General features: G+C 42.3%; 1 protein-coding gene across 1 annotated transcript in view; it reads left to right on the plus strand.

The window, feature by feature from the left end:
- Positions 1 to 2,765: 2,765 nt before the first annotated feature.
- Positions 2,766 to 12,464, plus strand: part of TNN (tenascin N) — a 73,815-nt gene continuing 64,116 nt past the window's right edge. Inside the window, 3 exon segments of the mRNA XM_061630665.1 lie at positions 2,766 to 3,182; positions 3,679 to 4,048; positions 10,255 to 10,518. Of these exon segments, the coding sequence (XP_061486649.1) occupies positions 2,766 to 3,182; positions 3,679 to 4,048; positions 10,255 to 10,518 (1,051 nt within the window).

A 12,464-nucleotide genomic window follows, 5' to 3' on the forward strand; every position in this document is an offset into this window, starting at 1 on the left:
CTGCAAAACAAAATTTTGGACAATCCTTACTGAGGTTTATGGTGACAGTCTGGGGGAACTTAAATACTACCTTAGTCCAAAGCTTTGACGAAGTCTTCATTTGCTGATTTGTCTGAGAAAACCTGGGACTTGAGCACCCACAGAGATAGCTAATTTCTGTGGCATTTTGGTAAGAGCAGGAGAGCTTGGAAAATGAAATAGCAGATTATTAGAGATGTCCCTTGCATGACAGGTGGCCAGACTAACCACAGGATGAGAAGGACAAGGCTGCTTCAGCAGAATGGTATGTTGTGAGATGAGGAGGGAGGGAGAGAGAGCGCTTTCATCCTAGTATTCAACACTGGAACTCCCGTTACATTAGGTTAGGTTTATTAAATGTATGAATCGCTTCTCATAATAAAAAAGCAATTTACAACAAAAATAACACACAGTAATAAAAGTACGTAAATATATTAAAAACATAATCAGATTAAAAACATGCAACCATTGGTACTGCCCAGATGCCCAAGAAAACAAAAAAATCTGTGTCTGGTGCTGAAATTATGGCAAAGTTGGTGCTAGGCAGGCTTCCCTGGGGAGATTATTTCATACAAAAATAACACACAGTAATAAAAGTACGTAAATATATTAAAAACATAATCAGATTAAAAACATGCAACCATTGGTACTGCCCAGATGCCCAAGAAAACAAAAAAATCTGTGTCTGGTGCTGAAATTATGGCAAAGTTGGTGCTAGGCAGGCTTCCCTGGGGAGATTATTTCATACACTGGGAGCTATTACAAAAAAGGGCCAGTCTCTTGTCACCATCCTTTGGACCTCCCCTAGAGGTGACATGCAGCGAAAGGCCACAGTTGACAATCTCAGGGCCTGGGCAGGTTCATATGGAGAAATGTAGTCCTTTAGGTATAGGAGTTCTGCAATGTATAAGGCTTTAAAGATCAAAGGACTTATAACCTGAAAAGAAGAGGGCATTAGAATAGAGTCAATATTTCATAATGCCATTTGTTGTGCAGTTCTGGGGTGTGTGTGAATTTGTTGTTTTGGATTTGTATGCTTCAAAAATTAAAAATCTGTGTATATATATATATATATATATATATATATATATGTTACCCAGCACTAAAAGACTACACGTAAACACATCTTTCAGTTAGACCTATCTTCCCAAATTTCTGATCGTTTCTCTTTTAGGTACATTGATGACCCATTTCACTTTTGTACCTCAAAAACGTTTACTTTTAGAGCATGTAAGAGTAAAGCTTTTCACAAATTTTAATTAGTAATTAAATGAAATGAATTAGTTAATTTAAAGAATGCCACAAATTTTAATTAGTAATTTAATGAAATAAATTGGTTAATTTAACTAAGTGTAAATAGTGCAAATGCAAAGAATGTGCTTGATGTCCTGTGCACAACATATCAAAATTAGAATGATACATATGAGGGGCGCAATCCAGCAAAACTTTGCTGTACTGTTAATAGTGTTGTAGATAGAATTCTAATGGTCTTCATTTTTCTACAAAGATAGTGTTGGATTTGGACAATTTTGATGAAAAGGATCGAAACTGTAGTGTCACACAGCATTTGTTTCTGTTTATACTAAGAGCACATATTTGGAGCTTACAAGCTAATTTAATTCCACCTCCCTCAGCTAACACTATAGTTTTTAAAAATTGCTTTTATTTAAATTTTATAGGAAATAAATTAACATCATCACAAAAAGAACAAAGAAAAGTTTAAGTACATTTCAGACACAATTTCAGAAGTGAATTAGAACAGATATCAGGATAAATATATGAAATTATCACACAGTTTAACTATGGCTTTGACACAGTCAGAACATTAGATGAAAACAATTTATGATCTTGAGCAATGTGCTCAAGAGACATATTTTTGTCAGTCTGTAATATGAACAGAAACCAACATTCAATAAAATGGCATTTTAAGCTGTCAGAGCATTTTTGGGTATGTGTTTTGATGCAGAGATTTGGCAGAATTAGCCAACCTCAGAGGAGCTGACATCTTTTCCCCTCCCTTCTTCTTGATTTGAAGGAGGCAGATCCAGAGCAGTGAGACTACAATTCTAAGCAAAGGTACATTGAACACTGTTAAGACTTAGGTATGACTAAGCATGCATACACTGTAGCACAGACAGCCTTAGATACTTTGGCTCATGGGAGCCTTCAAATTTTAAATTAATTTATTTCATGCAGCCCTCTGATAACAAGAAATAAGTTCAAAAGCCTTGCTTAAATAAGGGATGGTAGCATAAAGCTCTAAATTTGCAGATAGCTATAAACACCTAATCGCTATTTCTGGTGGTTGGCCCTAAATGTGCTTGTGGAACCTTGTTCATTTGAACTGAATATACACAAGCGGCAGCAGAATGCATCACATCAGATGGCAAGTAGGAAACCTCATGATCAAATACTCCCATCCAAAAAATCCTCCATGCACATATTAATCTAACTTTGTCAGAGACGGATTCTAGGATAGCCTTCACCCTGATATGCCAGTTCTCTATGTGCAAGGAGACTTCATGTCTCCAGGGATATATAGTCCAAGAAAAGCTTTGTCATGTGACTCTACTGCATGTGCAGATCATCTGGTAGATGGTGAGTTCCCAGAAGAGAGCTGCCTGGTTGATATCTTTTTGCAATATTCAAGTATATAGAATCTTGCTTTTATGACAGTTTTGTTCTTCCTTTCACTTTTTCTCTTTCCAAATTAGCTTTGCTCATTTAATAATAAGCACAGAAACAAGATGGTATTTTGGAATGTCCTTCTGGGGGTTCTGCTGCACCACTCAGTCCATGGGGCCCCAGCACAGCTTCCAGTTCAACCTGAAAACTGCTCTGCCAAAAGCCAGAAGATCTCCTTCAGTCACTCATACAAGATTGATGTGCCCAAGTCCTCTCAGGTCAAGGTGGAGTCTGACCCACATCCCCCTCAAGAAGAAAGCCACATGCTGGCAACTGGCGAAATGGATGAGGGTGAGGAACAAAATATTATATTCAAGCACAACATTTGGCTGCAGACTCCCAAAGCTGACTGTGAAGTCCGAGGCCAGCTCAAGGCTTTGTTGGAAAGACTAGAGAAGATGGAGATGGAAGTGGTGCATCTGAGGGGGATCTGCAGTCCACAGAGGTGCTGTGGCAGAGGCCAAGGTGAGAACCACAAGGTGACCATGGTTTGCCTGCACAACTTGCAACCTACCAAGCCAAATGCAGTCCACTATTTATGTTTGTGGCCTCTTAAATGCTTGACATCTACCTCCTCGTCCCGGGTTTGCTGCCCTAAGCAAACAGCAAAATCAGGAAACTTATTGAACATTGGATTGCCTCACATACATGGGTGGTGGGATGGATTCAGCTTAATGGGTCCCTGTAAGCCTGAACTAGAACAGTGGGCTTTAATTATGTAAAGTCTGTCATGCACTTCTACCCTCCCTCCAAGTGTGCAAAACAAATAAGTCTTCCGTTCCAGATAGGTTCCTGCCCTAAGCACTTTACAGTCTAAAACCTGGGGAGGCCAGTAAAGGGGGAAAGTCTTCTCCCCAAATCTAACAACTGGTAATTCCACTGTTGTGTTCTTACTAGGATGATTTTCATGTTCATAATCTTTTTAATTTTGCCTCTTTGTCTCTCATATGTTTCTATCTCTCATTTTGGACAGAGGTTTCATCCTGTAGCGGGCACGGAACTTTCATCCAAGAGATTTGTGCCTGCAAATGTGATGAAGGCTGGGAAGGCCAGGACTGTTCCAGCTCTGCCTGTCTGGGAAACTGCAGTGGAAATGGGCACTGCATTAATGGTCAATGCATTTGCAATGCACGTTACGCTGGTGAGGACTGCAGCCAGCTCCTGTGTCCTGAGAACTGCAGTGGAAATGGGGTCTGCGTCAACGGTGTATGTCAGTGCTTCAAGGAATTCATTGGTGACGACTGCAGTGAGAAGAGGTGCCCCAATGACTGCAGTGGAAATGGGTACTGTGATAGTGGCGAGTGTTATTGTAAGGATGGCTTCACGGGACTTGACTGCTCCAAAGGTAAGAGACCCTTCCTTTTGTTGGACAGACACACCTAAGCAGGAAGATATAGAATTACTTCTTATCATATAATTTAATGGGAGTCTTTAATAGCTGAGAAAGCCCCTACCAGCATAGTCCTATCCCTTTATCTGCATAATCTCATTGTGTTTCTTGTGATGCTGCGACAGGAAGATGATTGGCAATGCATATTCATCAGTTCTCCGAGTGCAGATTTTTATATTGTCAAAACAGCACTGTCCCTGCATAGGAAGGAGGTATCAGCAGGCTTGGAGGAATCTGAGGATTTGCAGAAATACATAAAACTTTTCAAAAAATATTCAAGGGAAGGAACTCCCAAATGATGACTAGGCATGCTCAGATGACATTGAATGCTGTTGGTGGGGAAATGGAAAAATAGGAAGGATGGGGAATGGAATAGGGTGGCTAGAACACTCCACACTGCAACATTTTGTTGCAGGTTCCACTTGTTACTTCTTACAAAATAAAGCAAAACCCAAATTTTGCAGTGATCTGATTCAAGATAAGGTATGGAAAATGATCACAGCAAAGATGGCATTCATGTGCAAAATTATTTTGTGCATGTAATATGAGTTTTCATGGTGCAAAATTTGGATTTGGTACAAGAAGGGTTTGTTTTTTGTTCTTAAAAATTAACTTTAAGGCACATATTATGGAGAGCCTTGATTATGCATATGATTTATACATACAGAAATCCTATTAAGTCCTAGGCTTGCTCCTTACCAATTATATATCTTATTATTCATTAACTCCTTATTAATATAGAAAATATTTGGTGGAGTGCTTTGGCACAAAGAAAGAGAAAAACCAGAAACAGGGAAATCAAGATTTCTCACTGACATTCAGCAGTAAATTAAGAAGGAACCTAATGATTAACAAAATAACTAGTATAATCTACCACTCCTGCACAGGATTCATTAATGTCAATGGGATCTGTGTGGGCAGGTTGTGCTCGGCTTGCTAATTTTTTTATTGAATAGGTCATGATGTTGCATTCTGAATATTTGCATTCTGAAAAGGAGAAATTTACACAGGTTGCAATATTGCCACCCAGTAACCATAAGAATGTAAAAAGAACCCTGCTGGATCAGATCAAAGGCTGATCTAGTGCAACACCATGCCCTCACAAAGGCAAACAAAGGCCTATGAAAAGTTCACAAGCAGGACCTGAGTGCACCATTTCCCCAACATGTGATTTCCAGCAACTAGTATTCAGACGCACACTGCCTTCAACAGCAGAGGTAGCACATATCCATCAGGCCAGTCGTTTATCCTCCATGAAGTTCTCTAATCCCTTTTTAAAGTTGTCCAAGTTGCTGGTCATCACTATATCTTGTGGTAGCAAATTCCATCGTTTAACTCTGCCCTCTATGGCGCAGAGTGGTAAGCGGCAGTAACACAGTCGAAACTCTGCTCACGGCCGGAGCTTGATTCCAACGGAAGGAGGAAGTCGAATCTCCGGTAAAAGGGGTCGAGATCCACTCAGCCTTCCATCCATCCGTGGTTGGTAAAATGAGTACCCGGCATATGCTGGGAGGTAAAGAAAGGCCGGAGAAGGAACTGGCAAGCCCACCCCATATATATGGTCTGCCTTGTAAACGTCGCAAGACAGCACCCTAAGAGTCGGAAACGACTCGCACTACAAGTGCGGGGACACCTTTACCTTTTTTATGTGAAGAAATACTTCCTTTTGTGTGAATCGTCCCACATTCAGCTTCATTGGATGACTCCAGGTTCTAGTAGTATCAGAAAAGGACTGCCTGATCCCAGGGCTGGCACCAGACTGCAGTGAGAGCAGTGGGTGGCACTGCCGCTGCCAGGGGCTTAAATAGGCCACACCAGCACATTAGCACCTGTGTGCACATGGCTGCTATCACCAAAGATTGTGGTGGGGGCATCATGATGGCAAACATGCGTGGCAGCACACAGACACTGTGATGTGGGAAGTAGTATGGGCAACCTTGTGCTGGCGGTGGTGAAGTCTGGGAGGGTGGCTCCTGCTCCGCAATCCGTGCCAGCATCAGGCTGCAGGGGACACACTCCACAACCCAATGATAGTGCAGATCATGATGCAGGAGTTACTCTCACCCAGCCTCAGCAGCAAGGGCCCCTCTCAGCCACAGGAGCCCTCAGCCAGTGCCCACCCTGGTCGCCGGCTGGCGCCAGGCCTGCCTCACCTGTCACCAATATTTATTTTATTCTTCATCTCTTTTATATCCCAACCCACATTAGGATATGAAGTCTTATACTGGCATCTCTGCTACCTTAGATCATTCTAACCAGAGATAACAGGGATCGAATCTGGGACCTGAGGCATGTAGGTGGTTACTTATGGGTTGTTGTTGCAGTTAACTACACAAGAACCATCAGAGAAGTAGGCTAGGCTCAGAGATTGTGGCATGTTATGTTGTGAGATCTGTGCCCAGGCCTTCCTGGCCCAACTCTAGTATTCTATTATTCCATTCATTAGAAAAGATAATAATGCTTGGAAAAAGAGAAAGAAGTAGAAAAAGAGGAAGAACTTGAAAGAGAACTGTTGCATCAGCAATTAAGCAGCTCAGACTGCTTATATAGGAATTGGAGGTTCCACCCTTTCCCAGCTCTCTCAGCAAGGCCCTGATCTAGGCAGGTGTTTCTATGCACTACCCCTCCTCCTGAGTAGCCTCACTGTCTCCTCTGCTCCTCTCTCCTGGGAGGGGGGGTTGAGGAGGGATCTGTGAGACAGTCAGAAACCCAGGCAGCTTCTGTGGGGACTTCTAGTCCTGAGGCAGGAATGTCTGGATCCAACAATACTTTAGGGTCACTAGCAGTATGGAGATCTGCTCGGGGGGTGTCTTGCTGCTGCTGCTCCTCCTTCTTCTCTGAGGAGAACTGTGGTTTGGGATCCGTCTGGGCAGAGCTGAACCTGGAAAGTGGGATGCTTTCCGGTAAAGGCTTCCTTGAGCTCTGGCAAGCACTTCTGCTCAAGGGAGAGAGGCAGATCCCCTTCTTGCTGAGGCGGTTGAGAGATTAGTTGTTTCTTTCCCACCATTAGACACTGATTCGTCAGAGGAATTAGCTGGATTATCAGAATTTGGAAGATTACTCTTAGAAATAAATAAACTACAATTCCTGTTACATGCCCCCCAAAAGGAATAAATTACCATTACCATTACAATTGTTCTGAAAGGAATTGATTACTTTACCGTTACTCCAAAGTAATCACTACCATTACACTTATGTTACTTAAAAAAAATCTAGAGTGCCTACAAAGTGTTGGCCTTGGCTGCTGCATGCTAAGTTGCCTAAAACAACATTAAAAATAAACACACAGAGAGAGGTAGTAGAATAATTCTTTTTATCCATAAGTTCTCTCCACTGATAAAGGGAGGCAAGGAGGGAGGCAGAGGCCACTACTCAGACCTTTGCACGTCAAACCAAGTGCAACCCCCCCCTCAGCCAGCAAGCATAATCTCTCTCACTTAACCACCTCCTGGACCCTGCCCTGCCACCAACTAAAGGACGCCCACCCAAGCAAACATTTTCCCCTCAGATGCAAAATGCAAATGCAGCAAAGTAGGCAGGGAGGGCGGCGGAGGCCACTTTGCATGCCAAGTGCAAATACAGTATTCTCTCTCTCTCTCTCTCTCACACACACACACACACACACACACTGTCATCTTTCACCTCCACAGTTCTTTATCTCCATTCGGCTGCTCCCTCCTTCTCCTCCTTTATCCATGTTCTTGACCTCCGGATCCTTTCTCCCTCCATTCTTTTCGACCACCGTCCATTTTTTAAAACAATTGTTTTTTCCACTCCACCCCTGTCTCGCTCTCCACCTCCTCCCTTGTCGCCTCCTACCCACCCACACGAGAGAAGCCCAGTTTGAGGCACATGATTTTCATCCACAAATCAGAGGAGCAGAAGACTTCCCCTTTCCCCCCCCCCCACAAGTAATGCCCAAACGTAATGCTGGAAACATTACAATTACTCCTCAAAAGTAATAAAATCACTCCTATTACAATAAAAATGTAAAGGAATTACCCACTCGTTCCTCAAAAAAGTAATAAATTACAAGTAATTCGTTTTTTGTAGCTAATTACTTCCAAGATCTGTGGATTATGCATCCCTGCTGAGAAGAGACTGGGATTCTTTGCCATCTTCCACTGCACAGAACTGAAGTAGCTTCTTGGTATTCTGAAGAACTGTTAAGAGACAAAGCGATGATAACTTGGCCATGTCTGGTTAAGCTAAATGGAAACCACTTCGAGCTCATTAGAAGGTCTATTCTGTACAGTAGGGCCCCGCTTTTCGGCAGCCAGCTTTTCAGCGTTCCGCTAATACGGCAGCTTTCAATTAGAGTAATGCCCCACTCATACGGCGCTTGTTCCGCTTTTATGGCAGTTTGGGGGCATTGGGCACCATTTTATCGATGGAGTTCTGCTTTTCGGGGGTTTCGCTTTTAGGCGGGGGTCTGGAACATAACCTGCTGTTTGAGTGGGGCCGTACTGTATAATGTTGATGGTGACATTGCATCTGCATAGTGTCATCCAGTGGAGGTGTCTGGGTTGTTGTTACTGGCACTAACTGATGAACCTGTGGAACCATCAGTAGCTAGCTTAATTGTATCAGCAAAAACTATAAACCAGGTTGCAATATTATGCCACCTAGGGGGCAGACAAGAGAAACTGGTGCCATGCTGGGTAAGAAAGAGGCATTAGTCACCTCAGGGTCACCAATTTAACTATGACAGATTAATCAGGGCACAACTAGATATGATGGCAGCAGGACGTGGTTCCCTACAAAGCAGAGGTGGGGAGAAGGCCAGTAAAATGCAACACAGTTTGGTAGGAAGGAGGAGCTGAACTCAGGCTTTTCATCCCAAACTGCTTTTGGTTATTTTTTTTTCACTCACGGGTGGATCCTACCTGTTACAGAGTTGCTATAAAAATCAGTTTGGGGTGGAAGAAGTATGGGCAGATGGAGGTTCAGTTGCTTCCACCTGACCTTGCTGCATTTTAAAACCCCCCCCTGACATTTTGAAAGGATTTAGTGGTAGACCTAATTTCTGCACACAAGGCCATTGCTGTCACACCCAGTTTGGCCCTAAACTGTATTTTCTTTGGGAAAGGCTTTAGAGTAGAAATGATATTTGGTTCCTCCTCACTTGATCTAGTCCAGCCTCTGTAGCAGTGTTCACCAACTACCAAACAACTCACTCTACATCAATTGCTTAATTGGTCATATCCATACCATACATTTAATGCACATGGTTCCCCCCGCGAAGAATCCTGGAAACCGTAGTTTGTTAAGGGTGCTGGGAATCGTAGCTCTGTGAGGAGTAGGGATGGGTGAGAAATTTGATTGTTTGCATTTCATGTGTCAGAATTTTGCCGGTGCTATTTGTTGATGATTGCTTCAGTATCAGCCACCAAGAGATCTGTTGAGACTAATTTTGCCTTAACTCAGATTTCAAATACTGGCATTATCTTCAGTCTTAACAGTACAACTTAAGTTGTGGTCACAACACTTAACTCTTATTGCAAAAGCTTCAAAGCAATGATGCTGAGTTCTGCCTTATTGGGACCTTAAATAACTGTGCCATTTACAAAATTATGGAGTTGGTTGCCAAGATGTTTAACCAATTGTGCCGGCAATACAAAAGCATATAAAGTTAAGGTTATGCTGTCAGCACTCCAGAGTATACCATCATGCACCAAACCACAGGGATGCAGTAGTGCACAAGGATGATCACATATATATTATTGGCTGTCTTAGTTTGTATATTCTTCTTTGTGTGTGTATATATCTTGAAAAAATCTATATAATCACCTTAATCTGGAATGAAAAAGTTAAGCAATCAAAGTATCTTTAAGAATTATTAATGATTTTATGTAAAAAGAAAACCTTGAGAGATCCAATCACAGATCTCCCACATTTCATTTATTTTTGCACTGAGATGAAAATGTAAGAGTTGCTAAATTTTACTAGACTGTGAACCTACCTTATGACTTACAAAGCTGAACGATAAAAGAACTTGGCACCGTGTTCCTATTAATGAATGTAATATAGTGGCAGTCTGTAAACCTGCCATTGCCAAGTAATCCACTCAGAAGAACTGAAAAAAATTATGCTTCTTGTTCAAAGCCTCTTGAAGTCACTGGCTCCATCCCTTGGATGACATCCTTCTTTTTTTGCCCCAGTGCTTGCTCCCCAGAATGTACAGATCCTCAAGACCACAGAAGATTCTCTGAGCATTGGCTGGGATAAGATGACTGATGTGGACTATTACCTCATCAGCTATTTTTCTGTTGGGCATGAGGCCTCTGTGAAGCAAGTGCGAGTGCCCAAAGATCAGATCACCTACAAGATTCTGGGTCTTCTTCCTAGTACAAAGTATATAATCACTCTACACAATGTAAAGAAGGGGGTTTCTAGTGCCCCAGAACTCCTGCAAGCCAGCACAGGTAAGAATGCTAAAATATCCCTTCACCTGTTCTAAAATCTGTGGTGCCTGGCTCACATCAGCAGGCTGAAAAAGTAAAACTTGGAAAAAGTGACTTCACTCCCACCATGCTTAAAAAATATTAACTATGGTTTGGTGTGATGTTGAAGTTTACACACTGTGGCTGTGACTGCAGTTGGAAAATATGGCTTGAAGTCAATTTGCCAACTATGGTTTAAAGTCAGTTTGCCAACCATGATTTGTACTAACAACCATTTGGTAGGATGCCTGAATTGCCAAACCATTGCTTCACCTCTAGAGATCACTGCACGTAGAGATGGAGTGCAAAAAAAAAAAAAAGGTTAAAGCAGAACATAGCAATGAAACATGGCTTGCTTATTATACATCTTCAAATGCAAACCATGGTTTTGGCATATCTAACTTGATATTATGTGGGTATTTCCTTTGATTTCCTATTTGAAAAGGCTCCCATCATTCTCATTTTTTGTCAATATTGTTTTCTTATTAAGGGTCACCTTTCCCAGTCTATTCAATTTCCAATCATTGCTCCAGTTTCTGAATATCAGCCTATTTCGCATATGACATAGCATCAGACTCAGTTTTGCTATCATGTACACACTCAACAAAGAATGATTGCCAAACCTGGCTTTGGCAATTAATGAAACTAATTGATGCAGAGTAAAAAAAGTCTTGTGGCATCTTAAAGATGGCATATATTTTCATGGACTATATTTTCATCACATGCATGAAGTGATATTCTAGCTTGACACTGCATATATATATATATATATATATATATATATATATACACACACACACACACACACACACATAAATGAGTAGAGAGCAGGGGTGTAGTCATCCAGGGTCTCAGGGGGTCTTAGACCCTTTACTTTTTTGGGAGCAGTCTCACCAGGGTCCCTATATCTCCAGTGTCCTACAAGGCAATCAGCATGAAAGGGGGATATGCTAGACACTGAGAAGAGGTTTCTAACTTGCTTCCTTGTCCTTTCCTGGTGACTGGAGCCAATCAGAGAGAAAGGAGGTAAGTCAGCCACTGAGAAGGTTCTTCCCTTTCATGCTGATTGGTCCTAGGGATATCTGTTGTTGTGGGAGAAGGCATTAACAAGGATCTCATTCTCAACCCAGCAGCAAAAGAAAAAAAGGGGGAGGGTGTGTGGCTGTGACTATCATGAAGGGACCCCACATTTCTGAATTTACCACTACATGAATGGTAGAGAGGGGGGGAAAGTGAGGCCAAAAGGCTCCATTACAGAGCTCCCCATCTTCCAATCTCCCCCACCCCCTTCTATATTTCTGTGGGAGAAAGTGTCATGTTCTGTTACACAGATTTGCAGTTTGGGATCATTTTAGGATTTATTTTCACTAACTTTCTTCCTGTGCTTGGAAAGTTAATTGTAAAAAGGAACTGGCTTCAGTTCAACTTGGTCCTTTTACAAAATGAACTGGTTCATCCAGATGACCTTTTTGGTTAATAAAAAGTTCATCCTTTGCAAACAACAACAACAACACATTCAGGATGTTACAAGCTGCTGTGCTGAAGTATAGGCTCCAAATCATAGAATCATAGAGTTGGAAGGGGCCTTGTAGGCCATCGAGTCCAACCCCCTGCTCACAGCAGGAAATCCACAGCTAGAGCATCTCCCGCAGATAGCTGTCCAGCCTCTGCTTGAAGACATCCAGCGAAGGGGATCCCACCACCTCCCTAGGCAGTCGGTTCCATTGCCGAACTGCCCTTACTGTCAAGAAGTTCCTTCTAATGTCCAATCTGAATCTACGCTCCTGCAACTTAAAACCATTAGACCTAGTCCTACCCTCTGGGGCAGCAGAGAACAAATCTGTACCCTCCTCTATGTGACAGCCCTTCAGGTACTTAAAGAGTGCAATCATGTCGCCCCTCAGCCTTCTCTTCACCAGACTGAACAT

This window comes from Rhineura floridana, chromosome 6, assembly GCF_030035675.1.
Source record: "Rhineura floridana isolate rRhiFlo1 chromosome 6, rRhiFlo1.hap2, whole genome shotgun sequence".
Classification (NCBI taxonomy): domain Eukaryota; kingdom Metazoa; phylum Chordata; class Lepidosauria; order Squamata; family Rhineuridae; genus Rhineura; species Rhineura floridana.